Source organism: Eubalaena glacialis, chromosome 3 (genome assembly GCF_028564815.1).
Source record: "Eubalaena glacialis isolate mEubGla1 chromosome 3, mEubGla1.1.hap2.+ XY, whole genome shotgun sequence".
Taxonomy (NCBI): domain Eukaryota; kingdom Metazoa; phylum Chordata; class Mammalia; order Artiodactyla; family Balaenidae; genus Eubalaena; species Eubalaena glacialis.
The window spans coordinates 162,573,950-162,600,593 of NC_083718.1; the positions used below are offsets into that span (position 1 = coordinate 162,573,950).

The following is a 26,644-nucleotide window of genomic DNA, read 5'->3' on the forward strand; positions in this document are numbered from 1 at the left end:
GGGACCGAGAGGATAGGTTAGGGATGAAATCCCTAGGAAGGCTAATCAAAACCTTTCTTCTCCATTATTCCCCACTCGCTCTCTTTCACACATGTGCTCATGAACATGGGGAAACACGGAAGCAAGAGAATTCTGGGTAAAATTCAAGAATCAAAGTGTCTGGCATTCTTGACTTCCACCTATCATTTTAGGAGGCACAAACTCAGTGCTTCCAGGTCTGTGTCAGGGGTTGGGGACAAACCCCAAAGAGCCATCAAGTAAAAATGACAGTACTAAAAACTTCAAAAATAACCCTCTGATCTTCTATATTATCATATAATCACACATGCTGGTTTTTAACAGAACATTGTCTTCAATAAAGATCAAATGAAGCAAGCCGCTACAACTGGAACAGAAAATGATCTTAGGGTCATCTTAAAGCAAACTTTCAATTGGGTTCTGAAAATTAGGGTTTGGTTCCACTGCAAATGGACTCACTTGGTCCTTCCAGGAGGTAGGAGTTAGAGGTGGTTGAACGGATATAGTTGAGCCTATTTTATTTTGGCCGAACTGGGCGGCACGCGGGATCTTAGTTCCCTGACCAGGGATCGAAACTGCCCCCTGCAGTGGGAGTGCAGAGCCCTACCCACTGGACGACCAAGGAATTCCATTTTATTATTTATTTATTTATTTAAAAAATTTATTTTTGGCTGCGTTGTCTTCATTGCCGCGTGCAGGCTTTCTCTAGTTGCAGCGAGCCGAGGCTACTCTTTGTTGTGGTGCGTGGGCTTCTCATTGCAGTGGCTTCTCGTTGCGGAGCACGGGCTCCAGGTGTGCAGGCTTCAGTAGTTGTGGTGCATGGGCTCAGTAGTTGTGGCTCGCGGGCTCTAGGGCGCAGGCTCTGTAGTTGTGGCTCACTGGCTTAGTTGCTCCACGGCATGTGGGATCTTCCTGGACCAAGGCTCGAACCCGTGTCCCCTGCACTGCCAGGCAGATTCTTAACCACTGTGCCACCAGGGAAGCCCTCCCCTTTATTTTTTAATTTTTACAGTTTTTTTTTGGCTGGATATAGTTGTCTTAAACAAATTAGCAGCTTTCTCTTGGTCTGATCTAAAAATCTCTAGTATTAGGAATTCTTTAAATGAGGCCACTGGTTATTTCTCATGCTCAGATCACAGATAAGGACCTTTCAAAATGATCACCTACACCTCCTCACTTCGTGAGGAAACTGAAGCCCACAGAAGAAATTAGCCAAAGATCCCAAAGGAGTCAGTAGTGACCTCAACCTCTAAGATGTTCCACTCTGTCACTTTTTCTTTCAACAGAACCTTGTTTGAGAATCCTGTTACCTACTAGGATCTGAGCCAAGAAATGACTTGGGCTTGGGGGGTGCTTTAGACTCTTAGGGTGAGGTGGCAGAATGAAATCCCTGAAGAGCTGATAAAACAAGGTTTAAGGGTCAGAGAAAAGATCTTAAAATCTTAACCAGAGGCATAAGAGAGGGATATTAGGAGTATGAGTCGTTTCATTGCTAGCTAATGAAAGTGGCTGAAAACTTTAAAAGGTACAGAGAATAAAGCTGCTGTATTTATAAGAATACATTGCATCCTCTTCCCCCAAATCCATTTCTTCCCTTTGCAGTCCCACCTCAATTGGTTTTATCACTACGGAACCTTAAGTTTTCCTCAAAACGTTTCCTTCACCCTCCAACGTCCAATAATCCTCTTGAATTTTTCAATTTCATCTACTCATCCCTCTGCTGCAGTTGTCAGTACAGACTCTCACCAAGTTTGCCTCAATTACTTCAATAGTCTTAATATCTACTGTTTCCATTCTCAGCCCCTCAAATCACACTCATTTCAAGTGATCTATAGATTAATATGCCTGTTGTTTAAAATTCTTCAAAGGCTCTCAGCTGCCTATGGACTCAAGTCCAAAGTCCTTAGTGTTCATGGTTTGGTTCCTGCCTATCTCTACAATAATCTCATCCGCTCCAGTGCTCCCCTTTTACTGCCAGCCTATCAAATTATTTGTAGTTGCCTGGAAACACGACTTGACATCTCTGAATTTGCTGTGCCCTTCACATTATGTTCGGCATACGCTCTCCTTTCTACCTGGACAACTCCTGGACATCCTCTTCTGGGAGCTATCTTGACTCCCAGAGCTAATTATTCTATCTCGGAATTTTCTTTCCACAAAATTTTTAAGACAATAGTCCTTCAAAAAGAAGCTTGATCTGAATGGTTTGGTTAATAAGAAACAAAAAACTACTGGGGTAAAATATAAGTGCACATTCCAGAAAATATAAGTGCAATTCCAATTTATGTGTGGCATGAAAACTCATTATGACTAAACAAAAAATGGGTGAAAAATTGTAATTTATTGAAACTCAACTCAAAAAATATAAGATGCTGTAGTGTACAATATATTACACAGAGCACCCTCAGGTGCACATTCAAGTCAAGTAAGAACATATCCCTTTCCCTAGCCCTCCCACCCTGGGATCTTAGTATTTGTTCCATATACAATCATGCACACTTAATTTGAAAAAGGAAGCCCCAATATATTTTGATGTATTAATTAGCACCAAACAAGAATACAGTTCCATTTTTTTTTAATAAACAAACAAAAAAAACCCAATCAATAAACCAACTGGAGAGCTAATGGACTCAGCCAATACTGCTGACATAGATATTATACATTCATGTAAATACACAGCCTATTCTACCCTAAACAATGGTGTGGCTGGTTCTCAGCCTTTGTTCGAGTTGGCAATTGTCCCCATGTTGCAGTGTTGGAGCCAGTCTGTTTCTAAAACAAAATTGCTATTTAGGAACTTCCTACACAAAGCTCATCTGTCTTTTTTGTTGGAAACAACTCTAAAATTGGTGTGGAAAACTTAGATCTTTCAAGGACAACCACTGGCCGAAGATAATGAAGCTGTTTTAAGGCAAGTTCTCCACAGTCTGTTAATGCTTTGTCCAATACAACCCTCAGGTTTTCCAAGGGAGGAACTGCTGTCGTCTCAGCTACTATTAAAGGTGGGATTGCAGTCAGGTTCTCATGAATTGCAGAGTCACTGGAAGAATGAGGTATGTCAACTTCAGGGTCATTGTCATTCACCATATTATTTGCCATAACACTCCCTGTTAAGTCATTACTGGGTTGTGAAGAATTACTTAATGGTAAGTGCTCTGAAGGCTCCCAATCATCAAAATCATCTTCTTTCTCTTCACTTTCCTGAATAAATTTCAGAAATGAAGATTCAAATCCCATAGGTTTGTAAGTCTTCAAATCAAATGACCTGGGATGTGGATGCTTCCTAAAATTCTCTTTTGGGACATGGGTTGAATTTTTTACAGTGTTTTCTTGCCCTGAACTTTGCTGCCCGGTTTCTGAGTCTTTGATCCGCGGTAAAGGCAGCTGGAAACTTGTGAAATAAGTCCCACTTTCAGTCCCATCAGGATTAGGAATGGAATTTTCTATTTTACAAGGAGGAGGCTGAACTGTATTACACTGTTCCAAAGAAGTGGTTTCTGGACTATGGTTACATTTCAAAGTTCCTCTGTAGAGCAGAGTATCTGCATCAAAAACTGGGTTGCTTTCTGTACATCCTTTCTGACCTCCATCCCTTTCACCTGGATAAAGGGAATCGGCGGTCTGGACAGGTATGCTACTGTCACCTGGGGAATGGCTGTGCTTTGTGAGCTCTGATTCACAGCTTCTATCTTCTTCTTTCTTTATACAGGGCTCTGCTTCAGAAGGGGGCTCCTCCTTAATTTTGGTACCGTACTTAACACAAACGACAAGATTTTCCATCTGTTGCTCTAAGTAGGCACTACTCATCTGATGGGTACGTTTGTAATGCCTCACTATGCTGCTCTCCAACTTCACCACAGATAAGCATCCTTGAACCATGCAAGGGTACTGCGTGTGCTCAGAATGCTCCACACACATATGGAGGGCTTCAGCTCTTGTTTTAAAACTAATCGGAGCTTTCTTTTCTTTGATTAAGCCACATTTTTTAGCCTTAGCATTAAACGATCTCCTGGTAGTCTGATGTTCATGCCCCTGAGTGTGAGTTGTTTGACACACCTTTTCACTCCTTAGTAGCCTTTCATTTGCCACTTTCTGGCTTCTAAACAGATCATCATAATAGTCCTTATGTCGATAATATACATGTTGAGAATAATTACTGCGATGGGTGAAAATCTGGCCACAGCCATTAAGATCACAATGAATTTCATAATCTGAATGTATTTCTCCTTCAATATTATGCTGTTCCATCAAGTGGTGCTTCAACTTGCTGAATGTATAAAAAACAGCAGGGCACTGAGGCTGGTTACAGGAAAACCTGGCCACTGACTCAGCTTCAGAAAGCACTTTCGGCTCTTCAATGTGGTCTAGGTTATGAGAGTCACTACAGTGCTTAGCAAGAGCTTTGGAACACAGGAAACGTTTGTTACATTCCTTATATTTGCAAGCAAATATCTTTTTGCATTTGACAAGTTCCCTTTTGGTTCTCGCTTTGTCTTTCTCTAAACATAACTGTTCTTTGTTGTATTGATGTACAGTCCTGTAATGGCGAATCAAGCCTTTTAGATTGGTGAATGAGGAGTTGCAAGTTTTATGGATACAATGGAATGGTTTGTGGTATTTATTCAAAATATAGCAGAGATTTCCTTTAGCAACAGTTCTCCTGCTACCTCTCCCCTCTCTTCCTTCTCCTTCTTCTCTATGGCTACCTATTGGTGATGAAATATCAGATGTTTTACTTTCTGTTTCTTCGCAGGATGACTCCAAATCTGTTTCTGAACTGCATTCATCCTTTTTAGAATGACAGTGTGGCTTCTGAGAGTTACTGTTGGGATCACCTCCAAGTTCCACGGAACAATCACCTTTCAACCTGTCTACTGAGCATGGGCCTTCATGATCACATTTTTCATTATCTAATAGTTTTTGAGTTACTCTGTCACTGCCAATTTGATGTTTATTTTTATAATGAATCCTAAGGTGTGTTTTTCTCGTAAATGACCTTTGGCAGATATGACACTGGAACGGGGAATACCGATGTTGAAACATGGTTAGCTGAAGGACCTTTTCTTTTGAATAATTATGTTTTTTAAGATAATGCATTAACAAAGCCTCTCTGGTCACAAATTCATATTTGCATCCTTGAAGCTCACAGAAAAAAGGCTTGGCTGCCAGCTGTGCCAGGTACTGACTTGGCATATTTTCATCTTGATTCTGAAAATTAAGGTCTGAGATTGTAGGTGACACCACTTGAAGAGACTTAGCACCACTGGATGGGTACCCCTGCAATGACCCTGAGAAAGATCCATGTGTTATTGAGTTTTTCAAGCTTAAATGCTTCAAGCGTAACAGAAGTTCCAACATGGTATCCTCTGTACACGGCCTTTTAGAAGCACAAATGGAGGCTTCTGAGGAATAACCCTGATGTTCTCGTTTACATTTAGTATGAATATTGTGATCTAGACCTTCATCTGGGGAGTCACTGTTTGTATCTGAGCTAGGTTTAGGTTCTGTATCAAACTTTTCAGCTGTTGGATTATGTTCATTACCCAAACAGGGAAAGAGATCTTTTGTCTTTACCTTTTTGGGTTTGAAATGGTATGGATGAACCTTCCTTAGATGCTTCTGCATGCCTCTTGCGTTTTTGTACGTGGAACCACAGCCATCAAAACCACAGGTAAACTTAGTCCCATCAAAACAAACTGCCACATTGGAACATTTTTCTTTTAAACCGGAGGGCACAAAGACTTTCTCGTGAGACAATAATATATCCTGCATGGTTTCAGAGTGATCCAGTGTGTCAATTAACTCTTCATTCATGGAAGCTGAAGAGCTATGACTTAACTGATCACTAGAATTACTGTCACTGTTTTCTTTCAGATTTTCTGCAGTTTCTATTTGAGAACTAGCTGATCCTGCACAGAAAAGAAGATCCTCTGGTAAATGTGATTTATCAGCTTGGTCAAGTAGATGGGGCTGATCAATACAATCTTGCTTTTCCCCTGCTGCAGGCTCAAGTTTCACTGATTTCTTCACAGCTCCATTTGAACTTTCAACATTATGCATTGAGAGGTGATTCTGGTATTCAATTTTGGAATAATAGAACTTTTTACAGCCAACGAAATTGCATGTGTAAGATGCATCCCTAAAGTGTTGTGCTTCATGGTGGTAAAGCTGTCCCAAGTCACTGAAAACAATATTACAGCCATTTAATTCACATTTATAACGCAGATCATCATGTTTTTGTTTATGGTTAAGCAGTTCATTCACTGATCCAAACCTAGCATAGCAATCTATAGATACACACATATAAGGCTGAGGACCACAATGCACTTGTTCATGCTCTCGCAGGTGAAAAGCAGACATGAAATGTCGTCGACAGTAAGTACACTTCTCTCTTCTATTTTTCATATCTAAGTAGTGCTTGGCATTTTCATCATTATTTTGGTGTTCAGCTTTAAGATGCACACTTAAGTATTTAAACTGCTTAAACACACGGGAACAGTCTGTGCCAGGACATGGGTACAAATCTCTGTCTTGCAGGTGGCAATCTTCTAATTTGCTGAATGTGACATATTCATGTGACTCTCCTTTGGCTTGTTCATTCAATGACTGACCTTGCTCCAGGGCTGCAGAAGGGCTCTTGGGACAAACTCCCTTTTGAGAGCCTTTCAACAGTAATTTCTTTCTAGAGCGATCCCTTCTGCTTGGTGGCATTTTAACATGTTCCATCACATGAGGAACAAATATTTCTTTTCTCTTGAATTTTTTAATACAAACCGGACAGGTGTAAATTCCATCTTCCATATGCATCTTAGAATGATGAAGAATCCTGGCCTCTATACATTCCCGCTTACATAACAAACAGAAAAATTTATACTGAAGCCATCTCTGGTATCTTTCAGAAGAACCAATGGGTTTTTTGTCTCTTTTCTCCTTATGCTGATCTGTCAAATCTCTTCTTCTATATTGTTTATCTTCTTTACTTTCCTCATAATCACTAAGAAATGACTCTAAAACATCTGTGTCATTAATAGACAGTTCATAGCCACTTAGGTCATCATCAGAATCTGAGGCTTCTTGTCCTAGAAGTTGGTGGCAGTGTCGTTTTAAAGTTTTCCAGTCCCAAAATTCAGGATCAAAAGGCCAGTGGGCTTTTAAAGCTAGTAAAAGCTCACATCGGAGAGAATTCGGAACTGGTGCATTTTCTTCATCAAATTTTTGATCTGGTTGGGAATACAGTTCTTCCAACATATTAAATCCATCCAAACTGGGTTCAATTAAGAATTCTGTAAGCTGACAGGCTCGTCTGACTTCTAAATCTTCTGGTAAAAGACAAGCAATTGTTTTACAAACTGATGCCTTCATTTCTTCATCCTCACTTGATCTGAGTTGAAGAGCTCTGACACATAGTAAAATCGACACCCCAAGACCAGCATCTTGTGCCTGTTAAGAAAAATAGGGAAGAAAAGGTTTTTTTTCCCAGTTTGGAAACATTACATAACTTTCACTGATAAGATACACACACTCACACACACACACACACTTACTTCTTAAAACTTAAAGTTCTAAAATTTTATCTTAAATCTTTCTTCCTGCAAGTTACATTTAGATCCTCCTTCTTTCAACATGCAAAGGACTGGATTAGATGTTACAACCATGAACAACAACAATGTACATTTATAGAGTATCCAACTTTATAAGGCACTGCATATTAAAGCAGTCCTTAACCCTCAAGGAATTTATCTGTGTGCAAAATGTATAAAGGCACATAAATTCAAAGGAGCTCAGGATAAATAAGGTCACTCAAGGATTCAAAAAAGAATTGTCTCAAGCTGGGCAGGAAGGATAGGGCTTAAATAAATGGGTGCAAGAGGAAACACATGTATAAAAGTGAGTCTAAGATTGAATTCAATTTAAAAAACTCATATGTCATGAACAATTGGATGTTTTCAAAACCTCAAGGCTTAGAATAAATGATCCTTTCCATTTCCTCCTAAAAGAATTAATACTCTGTAGTTACAGGTGTACTGAAATCTCAGTTTCCCATGGAAAAACAACAGAAAATTTCTCTATAGCAGCAGGTTCTCAGAAATCAGTCAAAAATCACAAAAAAGATCTGGTCGTATATGATAAAAGGCAAGTGCATTTAAGATGATTCTTTCATGTGAGAGGCTGAAAGGGTGCGTGAAAATAATATAAACCAAGAAAAGCAGGATCTTATGGCAGAGTGGCTTAAAATACGGTACTTAAGAGCACAGAATTTTGAGTATGACTTTGACTGATTTTGAACCCCAGCTTCACTACAGTGAGAAGTTTTTAACTCCTCTAAGCCTCAGTTTCCTCATCTGTACAATGATAATTATAGTGGCAGTACTGGCTTTTCCTAATGTTGTTATAAAAATGAAATAAGGTAACACAAAATGAGTATTACAATGTTGGCACATAGTAAATATTCAACGGAACCCCATGTGAAATATTTGAGGATAAATTCCAATGTTCAAACATCAATTTGCTAAGCAATTGTTCTCGTTGGGCACCATTCTAAATGTTGAGAACACAAAGAAATAATTGCCATCAATTTACAGACTCCTTACTACATCCTAGGCACTATTCTAAATAAACTTTTTGCATACATCATCCTCATTTTATAGATGAAGAAACCAAGGCTCAGAAAATTAGTTGTCCAATGTCACCAGCTAGTGAGCAGAGGAGCAAGAATTTAAACTTAAAGCATGTTTTCCCAGCGTCTGAGTCTTAACCACTTTACACTCTATATCAACTCCAAAGTTAATTGACTTGGCTATATCCCATGTGCCCTTGATACAATATGCCAAGGCACTTCTTCAGCTTCCTGGTTTAAAACCTATCAAATTATCCATATCTATCAGTTTCTTCAAAATTCAGCTTCACATTCCATATCCTAATTCTAATTTATTCATCACTCCTTTAACAAGTAACTTCTTGGTATATCTGTTCAGAATGTATAATGGTAGTTATTTTTTTTTTTTTGAAAAGTGTTCTTAATGATTTCACAAAATTTTACCATTTCAACTAGATTAGGCTGTTTAAGAAAGAACAGACATTCTTTGCTGTTTATCTCACAGTCTTCCAAAGGGGTTAAGTAACTTGTTGAGAACCTATGATTTTAAAACTTAACAGACTTTCTCCAAGTCCTCTGTGCTCTGACTTACAAATGATAACCTTACATCACATTATGCCATTTGTCAAGATACCCATGGTCTAGATCCTTAAAAGTCACGCATCTCTAATTTTCAGCTTCTTTATTACTAAAGAGAAGGGATTAAACTAAACAAAGTCATGTTTTGCCAAACAGTACTACTTATATGTTCCACCAAGAAGGGCCCTAAGGCCAAATAAACTGGCTTCAAGATTATCCCTCTTCTTAAGCCTTCTACTTCAAATATAACCACATCCACATCCTTTCTTCTGTCATACTATTTTTAAAGTCTTGAGAGAGACCCTGGATTCTCTAAAGTCATCCCTTCCAATATGACTTTCTCAAGTCACAGAATCAAAATTTAACAACTCTGAGCACTTTTAATTGATCATTTGGTTTAAGCTCTTTGTTTATAGAAAACTGAAGCCCAGAAAATAAGGAGGTTCTATTACAAGGCCCTCCTTCCACAAGAGACCCAACGCCCACAAAAGCTTTTCAGCATCATTAACCTTTTCCTTCCCAAGGGCTATGTGACTGGTTGCTAGTTGTGCTAATATCGTTTCACCTCTTCTTTTATAAAAACAGAACACCTGGTTTTATCTGGTTACAAAGTGACCTGGAATAATCAAATAATCAACATATCTCCTAGCTCTCCCCTGCAGCCAGATGTGAGTGTGTGTGTGTGTGTGTGTGTGTGTGTGTGTGTGTGTGTGTGTTGCAAGGAGTGGGGGAAAAGGTGTGTCGTAGTGTGGTTTGCTCTCCACTCCACTTCTTGCTATCTGGAATGGAGACATTATAGCTGGGATTGGAATATGAGATGGAAGCTAAGTGTTAACAGCAGATAAAAGGAACCTGGGTTTCTGATATGTGGAGCCATGAGAGCAACCCTGGCCTGTCTACCTGGGTTATCTACCTGTATAGGAGAGGGAGAAACTTCTATCTTCTTTACACCACTATCACTGTGGGATATCTACCATTCACAGTAGAACTAGATCCCAACTGATACAGGTTAGATCACCTCTCTTTTAAAAAGCTAGAGGTAAGTCTCTCAATTTGAAAAGAATTCCACACTCACTCCCCTTCCACCTACCAGTCCAGATCTTTCCTACCCTTCAGGACAAATATAAACAAGGATTACAGTGGAAAATAGACTGAGATGAAAAAGAAATGGGTTCTCGTTATACAAATGGACAGCAAATTCCTTGGTCTGTGTCAGAAGCCCACCTTCCCTAATCCTCTAGCAGCTTTCCCATTTTTTGTGGTTCCTTGAGGTAAACAGAAATCTAAGATGACCCCCACTGACCTTCACTTTTGTATAATCTCCTTGCTTTGAGTATAAGCAGAACCTATAAATATCATTCCTATAATTACGTTACGTTACATGGCAAAAGGGACTTTGCAGATGTAATTAAAGCCTCAAATCCACTGATCTTAAGACAAGTGGATTACCTAGACCTGACCTAATCACTCAAGCCCTTTAAATCTAGATCTGGAAGTCAGAGGTAGAGGAGGTCAGATTTGAAGAATTCCTAGTGCCTTTGCTGGATTGAAAATGAAGGCATGGCATGAGGGTGGCTTCTAGGAGCTGAAAACAGACCGTGGCTGACAGCCAGCAAGAAAATGAGGACTTCAGCCCTACAACTGAAAGGAACTGAATTCTGTCAACAATAAAAATGAGCTTAGAAGTGGATTTTCCACAGAGCCTCCAGATAAAAACTCAGCCTGGCCAACACCTCAATTTCAGCCTTGTGATACTGAGCAGTGAACCGTGCCACACTGTGCTGGACTTCTGCCCTACAAAACTGTGAGCTAATAAATGGGTGTTAACTGAAGTGCTAAGTTGTGGTAATCTGTTATGCAGCAACAGAAAATTCATACTTCCCTTAAAGATTGAAAAAAAAAAAGAACACAACTTTTTAAAGGCCAGTTGTACCACTAATTTTTTTTAAACAAGGCAAGTTCTGTAATTACTTGAACATGTTCTCTCTGAGATAGGAGACACAACTTCATTTGCAGTGATTAGAAATAATTATCACCTAGCTTATCTGACCATGAATTTGCTTCTGACAACTTTTACCTTTTCCTATCTTCACTGGAGAAGACTAGATACACGTATTTCAAATAAACTATAGGATATGGAAGGTTACATTAAAGGAGATGGGAGGTATCAAAGATACAACTGTGCCTTGACTTTAGTATAAACAATCCCTGGATGTTGTCAAAGATGTAACCCATAAAACGTACACATAAACCATTATAGATATGGGTATATAGAGATCTCAGTCATGAGTAGGTATTAAAAACAAAACAGAAACAGAACATAGCATAAGAATCATCTCAAATCTCCAGGCTGGCAGTCTTAGCATACACTTATGGGGCTGAACTAAAAAAACAAGGCACTTCATTTCATTTTAGGAAATATTTATTTCTTTAAGAAAAACAAAAAACGAAAAAAACCTAACTTGTTTCCTAATTTGCACAGAAGTTTATAATTCGTGTACAGTCGATTCTGGAACTGTTCTGTTACTCCAAAACCTAGAGAATCTATCACTCCATCCTCAAGGAGCTGAAAAATACAATTTTACTTTATTTATAATTATTATGTTAATTTGCAAACAAACATGCCTGTATAAAATATAGAACACTGTTCTAGGAAAAGCAGATACAGGGTGGTTGAGGTGACAACCAAGAAACAATCTTTCCTTCCTCCAGTGGTCTGTCAAGTCAATCACTATTTCCCATGAAAAAAAATTGTAGATTCCTAGGAAGTAAGTCTGTAGAAACAGCTAGATATGTCCCATTCCATAACCTTATTAAACCCCATTATTTCTCATTTTCCCTTATTTAAAAGGAGTTGCCTGAGAAGTTATCTCCCCACTCATTTCTTCCCTCCACAACAATCAGCATAAAAAGCATAAATTACTCACTTCAGTTTGTATAACTCTAATCAGGCAAAATAAATGCTGCTGTGTTTTAGCTATGACACCAAACTGACGACAGCGCTCCAAAAAAGTGTCTATAGAAGGATCGATTCTTCTTTGCAGTTTACTCCAAAAGAGAGTCAATTCCCTATAAAAAGAAAGATTACGGTAAAACATTTAAAGCAACTGGTATTTGCTACCCCAATTTTTTGGTTTGTGAAAAAAAGGTGACAGTAAATAAAAACTAGAAGAAAAAAACTGTCTATATTCTGCTTCCTCTCAAACTAGTAAAATTATTAAGAAGAATCCTCCTTGAAAATTCCCCCACTTCTTTCTTCTTTGTACCTGGGCAAAAATAAAAACAACAAAAGACTACTTCCTTTATGCTGACATTTTCAAAGACTTACTTAGATCCCATCTTGTTCCAAAAGGTTTTACCCCTTACATTGGTAATTATACTGGCTGAATTAAGCCCTGTCCTAGTGGGCAAGGATCATCAGACACCAATATGCTGCCAACAAAGTGTATACAACTATGAAATATTCTAATGGTATAGTACTTCACCATGTTAATCTCATGGGCCCTTTCCATCTCTAAAATGTCATGATGCTACGTAGGCCTGTATCTTGGAATGACAATATCTTAAATATTACTAATAAAATTATTAAAATGGCACTCTTGGAAATGGCTAAAATATAAGAATCCCACAAATATTCATTATGAAAACAAAGAAAAGCTTGAAAAGAATAAGTTAAATAAAAGTACTGAATGGGCTAAGAGAAAACTGTAAAGGAAAAGCACTAGAAACTCAACAAATGCCCAGAATAGAAATGCTAATGTTAATATGAAATGTGAATTCAAGGAAAGTTCCTTAGCAAAACAGAAGAGAATGTTATCACTTTAAAAAACATGACTCTGGGGACTTCCCTGGTGGGGCAGTGGTTAAGAATCCACCTGCCAATGAAGGGGACACGGGTTCGAGCCCTGGTCTGGGAAGATCCCACATGCCACGGAGCAACCAAGTTTGTGCGCCACAACTACTGAAGCCTGCACACCTAGAGCCCGTGCTCCGCAACAAGAGAAGCCACCGCAACGAGAAGCCCACGCACTGCAACGAAGAGTAGCCCCCGCTCGCTGCAACTAGAGAAAGCCCTTGCGCAGCAACGAAGACCCAACGCAGCCAAATATAAAATAAATAAATTTATAAAAAAAATTTTTTTAAAGTAACTCTTTTCTGTACAACCTCAGTGGATACTGTGTATTTGTTAAATGATTTCCATTAAAAAATAATATTATTTTCACGAGCCAGTTTTAGAACACTAATATCCTATTATTGCTATTAACACAGACTATTCCAGGAAACGGTACAAATCCAAAGCTTAAGAAATGAATACACCTCTTTTTATAATAGATTTAAAAACAAACATGTTTAACAGAACGTATTTTCTTATACTGTTAAGGAGGTAACTGGGATTCCCATATGGTAAAATTCTTACGTAGATATACAACTCGCTTCAAAGATTGAAATAAATATATGTCTCAAAAGACATATATGATTAAAGCTTATAATATTTAATGATGGAAAATTTGAGCTATATACAACAAGTAAAATTAACTTAAAATGCCTTTAAATATTTGTGTTGGTGACTAGCATTGCTTTCCTAACCAGAAAAAGTAAAAACTGAGATAGGCCAGCTTTGAAAATAGCTACCAGGCAGGCAAGTAATTGGGATGACTGTTCACTTTTAAACTTAGAAGACTGCTTCATTCACATGTAAGCATGTTACTAATAAAACTTTAGAGAATAATGCAAAATTCTGAATAACAAAGGAAATGGAGAATTACATACGCTCCGAGATAAAAGAAGTACCTACCAAAATATATGTGAAATCTATACTATTTGAAAAGAACAAAATTATCAAAGCTAGTAAAACCTGATTATGAAGATAAAGGGTAAAGGATATCTACTATCTAAAATTCACCAACTAGCTACAAGTTTAAAGTTAGGCAAATCTGATAAAGTGATAAAAGGCACGTTGAGAATTAAAGTCTCTCAAAATGATTTTTTAAAAAAAATCAGAATGTCTAGGGCTTGATTTATTCCAAGTTAAATATTCCAAACTCTAGTTAACTAGAGTTAAGTTAACTTAACTCCAAATAACCATGATCAAAAAAGAACATTTCTATCATGTATTTTATATTTGTACACTTATTTCCACAGTTAAAATTGAGCGATTTAAAACTATTACCAAAACAAACTAAAACTACTATTACCCACCCTAACATACAAACAGGCCTGACACCATGAAAACCGGTGGATTACTAGTGAGAACGCCAAGATGTCACTTTAATCATCCATTCAAATCTGCACACTGGAACAATGAAACCACCAACAGCAACTTCTAGCCTCCTGGATCATACATGCACTAGGACAATACTTCTTCAACCACTACAATGATGTGATTTTTAAAAAAATGGACAACCATTAAAGAATATACTGAAAATGACTCTACTGTATGGATGCTTCCAATGTTCAGATGATTTACTGCACCCTCAAATTAGCCCACCACCTACCTCAAGACAACAAATTATATACAAATTCATAAAAATTGGAAAGGATATTTAGTTCTATTAATAGTAGGAAACACATTTTGGCAGACATCTAGCTACCAAGCAAGAACCTTAAACTGCACTGTTTGTGCAAAGCAGGAGGCCCACAATGTCACACTGTGATCCAGAATTTAGGTATTTTAGAAATGAGGCAAAGAAAACTTTGTGGAATTAAGGAATGACCACTCCCTAAAGAGGGCTCCTGCAAATATAGATGATTCTCATGACTTCATTTTTCCTCTAAAAAATTCAGTTAAATAAAACATGAATGGATATCTGGATCTGGTCTTCGCCAGGTGCTGGGGACTGAACTGTAAATTAGACAACATACATGACGACCCTGGTATATCACAGTCTAGTTGGGAGAGAAGCGACACGAAATTACATCTGAAGAAACACAAATATACAACATAAAAGATTTAAAGCTCAGAGGTGTTACAGAGACCAAAGGTCAACCTATCAAATACTCACTGAAAGCTTAGTGTGGAGGTTTAAGGTTCAACTGTATCATTTTATTTTTAAAGAAGCAGTAGCAATTACACATCTGTATGTATACTGTCCCATTCAAAAGGGTTATCTTTCTCACTTGCATGGCTACTCTAATTATGTTACCATTGCTAGACATATATAGGGAACTCATTCCTCCAGCACTTCTTTGATTTTTGCAAATAGCCAAAAATCTTTTGGGGTTAAGCTTAATGAATAAGCTGAGTGATATACCTTTTGAGATCAGTAATATGGTAATTGCTATAAAGTAATAAGATATATTTTATTGTAATTTGTAAATGTCTCTGAAGGAAATTTCTAAAAGAATAAAAAACTGTTTTGGGTGATAGTTACATAGTTTACCTTTCAAATATCTTCAATGGTGACCAAATTCGAGAATGACACTTAATAAATTCTAATATGTGTATTTAAAATAAGTGACTGCTTTTATTATCATATTCCAACTTTATTGTCATCAATAAAATACCAATTAATAAAAAATTTTTTTCTTTTCTAGACAAATACTCCCATATAGCCTACTATCTTCAACAGAGGACACCTCTAGCACAACAAAAGAATCTATCCTATTTGAACAGAATTCCTGGGACTCATTTTCCTTAGTAAAATTCACTGTTTTTATGTTATGGCTATGCTAACTCCAATATCCCACTACCACCGCCTCCCCACCCACCCACCCCCAAAGCCTTTGAAAACAACAGAAGGGCGAAAAAAATGTTTTAAAATTCTAAAATTTTATATTCTATTTCCCTCTGAATTGCTCGGAAGAAGCTTACTTTTAACAAAGTGTGAAGTGATTTAAGATTTTCTTTCCTCTCCTTTACTCATTATAGCTCCTCAGGAGGCCAATAAGAGGGAAATCCCTTTTAATCCTTTCCTGCTGCAGGAGAACAGCATTAATCCTAGACTCACTAAAAAAAAGGGAAGCTATATCAAGAATATTAAAAGAACTGTGTGACTATAGTTTGAAAAGCACTTTATAATCTGTAACACATCCCATATGTGATTTAATGTATTCTTTGCCCTAAAAGCCTCGCTATAGCTAGCAGATATTTTTTCATTATAGGCAAAGAAAACAACTGTAAAAAGAAAAAATGGGGGTTATTCCACAAGTAAATACATCTGCTTTACTGAGGTTAAATCTCTAATCTCTAATCCATGAAAAACAAATTCTTCTACTTGATAGTGATCAAAAATCTCACTGCTCTGCTAAAATTCTTTTTACTTTTAGCACCTTTTTTTGGGTTAGCTAACAAAATGCCCACAATGATATTTAAGCCCCTATCCTAGTATCTCCTTTCTCAGAGGAGATATAAGTCTGGCACAGAGGACTTGGTAGAAGACTGCGATGTGAATTCTGTCCCTGTGCCAAGAAAACAACTGCACAGAAGAAAAGCACTGTATTAGGGGTCAAAATGCCTGGGCTTTACCCTCTACTCCTTTAGCTCTGAGACTGTGGGCAATTATAAGACTTCTCAGATCCCGTTGATCCTCCACTGCCTTATCTGTACGATGATTATTAGGAGGATTGGGAGAGATAATTTAAGGAACTCAAATAGTATTTCTATAAAAATTAGTAAATAAACAGAAATACAGCAACATAAAAAATGCTAATAACTATAAAACTTTATAGATATACACAGATGCTCCAGAGGGAGATCAATAAGGGCTGAAGTATATGAAAGGTTTTATTAGGTTTTCCTATAAACAAAATGCTTACTTCCAACTTCAAGTCATTCTTAGAAGCTCCTCTAATCAAGGTTATGCAAATCCAACCCATTCTTTGAATTAAAGCTCAAATTCTACCTCCTCCCTGACAACTTCCTTAAACACTGGTGTACAGTGAGCACCCTTCTCTAATCTTACAGTGTTTTCCATACCACGAATCTGATACTTATAGATAGAGTCTTGCATTTTAGAGGCTTCCTGTGTACCACATTTGTCCTGCTGTCCTAAACAGTTTCAATACCGTTAGGATGAAAGAACAAAGGGTTACACTTACTGTGTCCTTTTTAGCAACTAAGTACTCTGTAGGCAAACAAGATATAAATTGAATTAAAACCAAATAATGCAATTGTGCTAAACAGTACCAAAGTTGCAAAAAAAGATTGCAATTCAAATGGGTTTCCTTCTCTAGTGAAAGTTTGACCTAGAAACCTAGATAATTAGTGAGTTTCCAAATAAGAGGGGAAAAGTGACTATCAGAAGATGTAATAAATGTAAAGGAAAAACAACCTAACACCAATTTGGTTTATACTGCCATAATTTTATCTTCAAAGAAGAAGATATATATTGAAGTTAACAGACAACTCTCCATGGAATAATCAAGAGGAGCTCAGACTTTTTACTCTTTCTTTATTTTTGGACTCTCCTGGAAAAGATTAAACCAATAATATTTTTAATTAAATGGTTTAGCTTTTAAGAAAGATTTAATTCTCATGTCATCATTTAATCTGCTTAGTCTTTAAGTTTGAAATAAACCAACATTTTACATAAACCCTAAATGCTATATACTATGTATTAACAAATAAAGGGAATAAAAACTAAATATACTTACCAAGAACAATATACACTTGCAGTTTGGAGCTGCTGGGTAAGATAAGTCGTACAAAGAACAAATGCTGTGTTATCCTGACCCTCGGATTCCAGATTACATATGATGTCTAGTACCTCCTTGCAGTCGACCTTTGCAATCTATCAAAAATGAGATGACTAAGTCAAAAAGAAAATGGTGACTTTTCTGTAAACTTTGTTATATGACATGAAGCTTCTTTATAACATTTTCTATCTTTGGTAATTGATGAGGCAAGAATTAGGGATATATAGTTTTCTTCTACTAATAGCTGAGTCTTCTGGAATAAAAATTTCATATAAGAAATTATTAAACAGAGAAGAGAACAGATGCTATGCGGAAGTTCCACTGCAGTCCCAACACAGATAAAACATTTTTGTACAGTTAAAAAAATTACTCATGAACATTGTTACTATGTAAAAGAATCAAATTATGTATAACTTCAGGTTATTTTCACCTGAAGTACCATCAACTTTTTTTCCCATTTTTTGTTTCTTTCTTTCTTTTTCAATTTAATTCAAGTCACTCTAGTTATAGACAGAAAAATAACAAGCTTACCCTTACTCCCAGTAGGGCTAAAGGAGGCCAGCTGAGAAACTGTTTTAAATTTAAATACTATATCAACATATCATTTTCTCATGTAATTAAGGAAAAACTATTTTGTATAACTGAGTTTTTCACACAACTAAAACACTTTTAGAAACACATCTTTTTCATTTACACTATTTATAGGAATCTTAAAAAAAAAAACAAAACCAACCAACCTCTGGGCAAATCAGTAGAATTTTCCGGGGCTCTTTTTGTATAGTGGTAAAACAGTAGATTAAGACTTCTGAAGACCCTTTCTCACTCTCTATTTTATCATTTCCCTGTCTTAATAAACAGAATATGAAGAACATAGTCTATTTCATGACTGTGTCAGCATTATAAATGTCAATTATACTAGGCACCAAATATACAAAACAGTGATACTTTCAGGACAAATGAAGTGTGTATCAGGGCAAATGAGGCATATAGAGTTTAGCTCATCTACTTCCAGAGTGCTATGCAGAACCACTCTGGTGGTTCTAAGTCTCTAATTTTAGTTATACCCTCAGGTAGGCACAGAAAGGCTTCTTTCTCAGCTTAGCTCAAATGCCATTTTCTCACTGAATCCTTCCTTAACTGCTAAAAGCACGTTAGAATCCCTGGCAAAAACTCTACTCTCAAATTCTCCTTTGTAGCATTTACCACAACTGCAATTCAATCATTAGTTGAACAACTTATTAGCATGTCTTCTCTGCTAGAATATAAAATCCATGTGGTCAGGATTATGTACATCTTGTTCAAAACTCAGCACTTATCACAGTGTCTGGAACATAGAAGACACTCAGTAAATACGTGCTGATAAATGGAATAAATGAATCAAGTTTAATTTAAAGGTAAAAAGTTCATGTTGAAAAAGTGAAACTTATTTAATACTGTGTTTTCTAATCTTTGGAAAGATAATGCAATGACATAATATGCAGTGTAGTGCAGTGGTTAAAAGCAATTATTGTAGAACCAGACTGTATACATTCTCTTCCCAGCTCTATAGCTACTAGCTGTGTGATCCTGGATAAGTTACATAACTTCTCAGTAACTTAGTGCCTCAGATTCCTCATCTTTAAAATGGGAATAACAGAACCTTCCTCATAGTTATTATAAGAATTTTTAACATGTTTCAGTACAGCACAGTGACTATAGTTAATAATACCATATTGCATATCTGAAAGTTGCTGAGAGTTTATCTTAAAAGTTCTCATCACAAGAAAAAAAGTTTTTGTAACTATGTATGGTGACAGATGTTATCTAGCTTTATTGTGATGATCATTTCACAATATATACAAGTACTGAATCACGATGCACAACTAAAACTAATATATGTCAATTATATCTCAATTTCTAAAAATGTGCTATGTGTACCTATTAGAGCTAAGTCTAAAAAAAATATGTTTTAAAAGGGATTGGCGGGGCTTCCCTAGTGGTGCAGTGGTTAAGAATCTGCCTGCCAATGCAGGGGACATGGGTTCCAGCCCTGGTCCGGGATGATCCCACACGCCACGGAGCAACTAAGCCCGTGCGCCACAACTACTGAGCCTGTGCTCTAGAGTCCGCGAGCCACAACTACTGAAGCCCACGCGCCTAGAGCCCACGCTCTGCAACAAGAGAAGCCACCGCAATGAGAAGCTGGCGCACCGCAACGAAGAGTAGCCCCCACTAGCCGCAACTAGAAAAAGCCCGCACACAGCAACGAAGACCCAGCACAGCCAAAAATAAATAAAATTAAATTAATAAAAAGAAAAAAAAGGGATTGGCAAAAAGGAAGCACTTTAAAAGTGCTGTTAAAAATTGTTTTCATTAAAAGTATAAAATGCTAGACAAAAAAATTGTTTTCACAAAATATATAAATTTTAAAAAGAAAAATTAAAAAAGAAAGTGAACCTTAAGAATACTAGAAAGTATCTCAAAAGATCACTCTCAGATGCAAAATCACTCGATGTAAATTTGTATCTAACGAGTATTGGGAGGAAAAGTTAAGTTGTTAAAGTCTAAACATAATTAAAGTTAAACTCAGGTTTCAGGGAAAAAAATAAAATCATACATTATGAAGATGGAATTTTACTGATGCCCTAAACAACCATATCCTCATCCATAGCTGAATGAATCAGAAGGGTCATCCAGAGAGGAAATGCTCACCACAGAACCACTTAAAATTGTACTGACTGAAGGACCAAAGTGAGAATTCCACAGCAAGTAAAACCAGCTGTTCCAGAACAACCACCACCTACCATCCACACCATGTTAAAGCTCCTGCTGAAAACCAAGAATTCTAAAATTCAATTTTACATCTCCAAGCTGAGAAATAGCATGAGAAGCTCTCTATGCCAGACATATAAATCAGAATGGAAATAACACACAACATATATTTCTAGAATTTTTTTTTTTTAATTTTTATTTATTTATTTATTTTACTTATGGCTGTGTTGGGTCCTCGTTTCTGTGCGAGGGCCTTCTCCAGTTGCGGCAAGTGGGGGCCACCCTTCATCGCAGTGCGCGGGCGGGCCCCCCATTATCGCGGCCTCTCTTGTTGCGGAGCACAGGCTCCAGACGCGCAGGCTCAGTAATTGTGGCTCACGGGCCCAGTTGCTCCGCGGCATGTGGGATCCTCCCAGACCAGGGCTCGAACCCGTGTCCCCTGCATTGGCAGGCAGACTCTCAACCACTGCGCCACCAGGGAAGCCCTCTAGAATATTTTTTATCCATTTCAAATAACTTTTATTGTATTTTCTCATTTTATCAACATGGTAAGATCTGTAAGACTGCCAAGGCTTTCTGGATATATATCTGAAAGGAATGACTTGAAATCAGTATAGTTTTTAGTTTGATTAACTTCTATTTATTAGATTTCTCCTGATTATAAAAATGTTTATAATAGAAAACCTGAAAAATATAGAGAATAAAAATTAGCCTTAGATCTTACAACTCAGTAATAACCAATGTGAGTTTTACTCCAGTATTCTGTCTATACACACTAACTGTATAGCAAACAATACATGACTACTGCAAATATGTACCTATTTTAAAGAAAGGTTGGATTGTGTTGATTGTATATCTGTTCTTTTACCCTAATATTTGGGTGTGACTTAAGCAAGAGTTTTTATCAGTCCACAAGATAGACAGAAGAGGGTAAGCTGATTGTCCAGGCAGAGAGAGCAATAAGGAGATGTGAAGAAGAAAAAAAAAGGCAGTGAAAAAGTAATAATAATGATAATAATACTTCTAAATCTTATACAGCATTACTATATATCAGGTACTGTTCTACAAATTTACATAAACATCCCCAGATCTACCCCAGATGGTCTGGCTCCAGAGTCCATACTCTTAGCCACTATGCTACAGTGAGATGCTTTAACAGTGGAAATGATAATACCTTATTACTGTGTGCTCTTTGAAGGCTAGGAAAATGGTGACTGTTTTATGTCCAAGGGTAGTCAATAAACATTTACTGAATTGAAATGAATGGATAGTGAGCAGAACCAGCCAAGAACTCAGAAGCATGTGAAAGACTATTCAGGCTCATTCATTCCACACCATGTTCTCACCTTAAGCCTCTTTCAAATCCTCACCAGTCCCTTCAGATCTTTCCTTATCAAGGTCTACCTCATAACGAAAGTCTGATAAACTTAATGATACAAAAATATAAATCATGCATAAGCACTATCAATGACATTTGAATTTACCAGAATCAAAAATTTTTAGGATAAAGACAAGAAGTGGCTAATGCTGGGAACTCAGGGGTCAAAGATGAAAACATACCACCTTACCCTATGAATTTTATATGTAATGGTTACATACTTTCCTGCCAGCCCTGGTGCTGAATAAATTAAATAATTTAAAATTCTCCTGTGGCAAAGCACTTAGAAATATTGGATAAAACACAGCAAATACGTTTCCTAAATACATAGCTGAAAATTCAAGAAAGAAGTTTAAGTGTGAATGGACAACTGCCTTAACTTGCTGGGTTGTAGATAATTTCACTAAGAGGCTTGGGTTTTACAAGTCGTGTTAGGAGATGATAAAGCCTGAACCTGAGAAGTTGGCACTGAACCCTCTGGCATAAAGTTGGAACCCCTGAAGAGCTAAAAACTCAGAGAAAGTGTAGACTAAAAAAAGGTGGGCGGGGGGGCAGGGATATAACAGGAAAATGTATTTGTCCATCTCAACCTGGGTTCTTGTGGGATCAAAAAAATTTTGAGAATTTATAATCTTTCCTCGTTCAAACTTGGAGTCTGATATAATACTATTCTATTGTCTAAAAAACCCAAACTGAGAAAAACAAATAAAATAAAAAGAAGATTCTGGCTGGTAATATCTTTAAATCACCTGGCAGAAGCAAACGTAAAAATGATTTATAGAGATATATGCTAACTAAGGCCTATGAGAATTCTCAGACATAAAGTATTCCCTACCCCCACTCAACCCACCAAAACTGAGGCTCACAATCCCAAACTATAAAAAGCACAAATAAACAAGCCACTCCAGAAAATGTCAGCACACACAATAAACAGCAGGATTAGACTCCTGAGAATTGCAGATTACAGAATGCACAGCACAAAGATTGAACCCTAACCATGGACTTTGGTTGGTTTAAAAAAATTAAATAAGGGCAATATGAGTTTGATAATAACTCGGGAAAAAGAGAGACAGAGACAAAAACATGGAAGAACCTTTAATGCCAATCTGAAGCCAATCTGAAAAGGCTACATACTATATGATTCCAACTACGTAATATTCCGGAAAAGGTAAAACTATGGAAGCAGTAAAAAGATCAGTGGTTGCCAGGGGCATGAGAGGAGAGAGTGAGGGATGAATAGGCAGAGTATAGGAAATCTTTAGGGCAGTGACACTATTCTATATGATACTGTGATGGTAGATACATGTCATTATACGTTTGTCAAAAGCCATAGAATGTACAACACCAAGAGTGAAGCCTAATGTAAACTACAGATTTTAGTAAATAATAATGTACTGGCTCACCTACTGTAACAAATCTAACACACCAACCGCAAGACGTCAATAGGTGACTCTGGGGGTGAGGGAGAACATACGGGAACTCTGTACTTTCCACTCAATTTTTCTGTAAACCTAAAACTGCTCAAAAAAAAAAAAAAAATCTAATGATTAAAAAAACCCTTTGATCATTTAAAACATTAAATTATTTGTCTTTTGATTACTGATTTTTAAAGAGTTCTACATGTATTCTGGGCTCAAGTCCTTTATCAGATTATATTACATATATATGGTTTGCAAATATTTTCTCCCCTTCTGTGGATCAACTTTTCACTTTCTTGACTTTGACACACAAAGTTGGATGAAGTCCTATTTACTTTTCCTTTTGTCACCTGTGTTTTTGGTGTCACATATAAGAAACAACTGCCTAATCCAGGGTCTTAAGATTTATTCCTATATTTTCTTCTAACATGTTACAGTTTTAGCTATTACATTTAAGTCTATGATTCATTTGGAGTTAATCTCTACGTGTGGTATTAAGGGTCAAACTTCATTCTGCTACAAGTAGATATCCATTTGTTAAAGAACCAACTACTGAAAAGATTATTCTTTCCCCCATTGAATTATCTTGGCATCCATGTAGAAAATCAACTGGCTATAAGTGTGAGGGCTTATTTCTGGACTCTCTCTCTTTCTTTGGCTGCGCCACACAGTACGCGGAACTTCCCCAACCAGGGATCAAACCCATGCCCCCTGCACTGGAAGCTCTTAACCACTGGACCACCAAGGAAGTCCTATTTCTGGACTTTCAATTTTAGTCTATTGATCTTTTCGCCTACCCTTTTGCCAGGAAAACACCGGCCTGATTACTGAAAATTTTTAGTGAGCTTTGAAATAAAGAAGTGAGTCCTCCTACTTTGTTCTTTTTACAAGACTGTTTTGGCTATCCAGGGTCCCTTGAATTTCCACATGAATTTTAGGATCATCTTATCAATTTCTGCAAGAGAGGAAGGTAGAATTTTGACAGAGATAGCATTGAATCTGAGGATCAATTTGGGGAGTACTGCCATCTTAACAATATTGTCTTCTGGCCCAACAACATGGATGTTGTTCCATTTACTTAGTTTCTTTCAACAATGTTTTAAAGTCTTCAGTATACAAACAAGTTTTATACTTCTTTTAAAAAATTTATTCTAAATATTTTATTCTTTTTGATGCTATTGTACATGGGATTGTTTCCTTAATTACATTTTTTGTACTGTTCATTGTTACATGTATATAAATAAAAATGATTTTTGTATATTGATCTTACTAGGATCATTTATATACAAGATCGTGATATATGCAATTAGAAATACTTATACATCTTCCTTTCCAATCTAGATGCCTTTTAGCTCTTTTCTTGCCTAACTGCTCTGGCTAAACTTCCAGCACAATATTGAACAGAAGTGTCAAAAGCAGACATTCTTGTTTTGTCCCTGATCTTTGGGGAAAACCCCTCAATCTTTCATCACTAAGTATTACGTCAGCCGTGGGTTTTCACAAATGCTCTTTATCAGGGTGAGGAAGTTTCCAGCTTATTCCTAGTTTGCTGACTGTTTTTAATACGAAAGGGTGTAGGATCTAGTTAAATGCTTTTTCTGTCTCTTGTGACAAACATGTAGCTTTTGTCCTTTATTCTATGGCACAGTATTTACATATAACCTACGCACATCCTTCTGTATACTTTAAATCACTTCAAGAATACTTATAATACCTAATACAATGTAAATGCTATGTAAATAGTTGTTGGAGGGGGCAAATTCAAGTTTTGCTTTCTGGAACTTTCTGGAAATTTTTCCCCTGAATATTTTCAATCCACAGTTGGAGGCGGAACCCATGGATACAGAGTGCAGACAGTACTCCTTTTTCTATATTGCTGGATTTGTTTTGCTGGGTTTTGTTGAGGATTTTTGCATCCATATTTGTTACAGATATTGGTCTGTACCTCTCTTTCTCTTGATATCTTAGTCTGGTTTTGGTTATCAGGATAATAATGGCCTCACTGCATGAGTTTGGAAGGATTCCCTCCTCTTTTATTTTCTGGAAGACTTTGCGAGGGACTGGTGTAAATTCTTCTGTATATGTTTTGTACAATTGACCAGTGAAGCCATGTGGGCGTGGGCTTCTCTTTGTGGGAAGTTTTTAAATTACCTACTCGATCTCTTTACTAGTCATAGGTATATTCAGTTTTTCTATTTCTTTGTGAGTTAATTTCAGTAGTTTGTTTCATTCTAAGAGTTGTCCATTTCATCTAAGTAAATCTAACATTTTGGTGTATAGTTGTTCATGGTATGCTCTTATAATCCTTTTTATTCCTGTAATATCAGTAGTCATGTCCTCTCTTTCATTCCTGATTTTAGTAATTTGAGTATTCTTTTTTTTCATGTTCAGTCTAACTAAAAGTTTATCAATTTTGTTGATCTTTAAAAACAAACTTTTATTACTTTTTGCTATTGATTTTGTATTCTCTATTTCATTTATTTATACTCTAATCATTATTATCTCCTTCCTTCTGCTAGCTTTGGGTTTAGTTTGCTCTTCTTTCTAGTCTTTTAGGGCAGATGGTTATTAATTTGAGATCTTTTTTTTTTTTTTTTTTGGCCACACTGCGCAGCTTGCAGGGGGATCTTAGTTCTCCGACCAGGGATTGAAACTGGGCCACAGCAGTAAAAGCCCAGAATCTTAACCACTAGGCCACCAGGGAACTCCCAAGATCCTTCTCTTTTTAAGATTGACATTTTACAACTGTAAATTTCCCCTAAGTGCTGCTTTAGTTGCATCCCATAAATTTCAATATGTTGTGTTTTCATCATTCATCCCAATGTGTTTTCTAACTTCCCGTTTTTTTTCTTTGATCAATTGCTTATTTTGAGGTGTTGTTTGATCTCCACATATCTGTGACTTTCCCAAATTTCCTTCTGCTACTGATTTCTAATTTCATTCCATTGTGGCCAAAAAACATACTTTGTATGATTTCAATCCTTTTAAGTTTATCAAGGTTTGTTTTATGGCCTAACATATGTCTATCCTGGAGAACGTTCCATGTGCATTTGAGAAGAATGTATATTCTGCTGCTCTTGGATAGAGTATTCTATAAATGTCTGCTAGGTCTAGTTGGTTTATAGTACTGCTCAAGCCTTCCATTTCCTTGTTGTCTAGTTGGTTTATCCACTATTGAAAGTGGGGTATTAAAGTCTCCAACTATTATATTTGAATTGTCTATTTCCCCCTTCAACGCTGCCAGCTCATGTATTTTGGGGCTCTTTTGTT

General features: G+C 36.9%; 1 protein-coding gene across 1 annotated transcript in view; it reads right to left on the reverse strand.

The window, feature by feature from the left end:
* Positions 1-2,502: 2,502 nt before the first annotated feature.
* Positions 2,503-26,644, reverse strand: part of RLF (RLF zinc finger) — a 78,534-nt gene continuing 54,392 nt past the window's right edge. The window contains exons 6-8 of the mRNA XM_061186736.1: positions 17,786-17,922; positions 12,121-12,262; positions 2,503-7,458 (exon numbers count right to left, since the gene is read on the reverse strand). Coding sequence (XP_061042719.1) covers positions 2,809-7,458; positions 12,121-12,262; positions 17,786-17,922 — 4,929 coding nt within the window. The 3' untranslated portion in view covers positions 2,503-2,808. The remainder of the gene's footprint in view (positions 7,459-12,120; positions 12,263-17,785; positions 17,923-26,644) is intronic.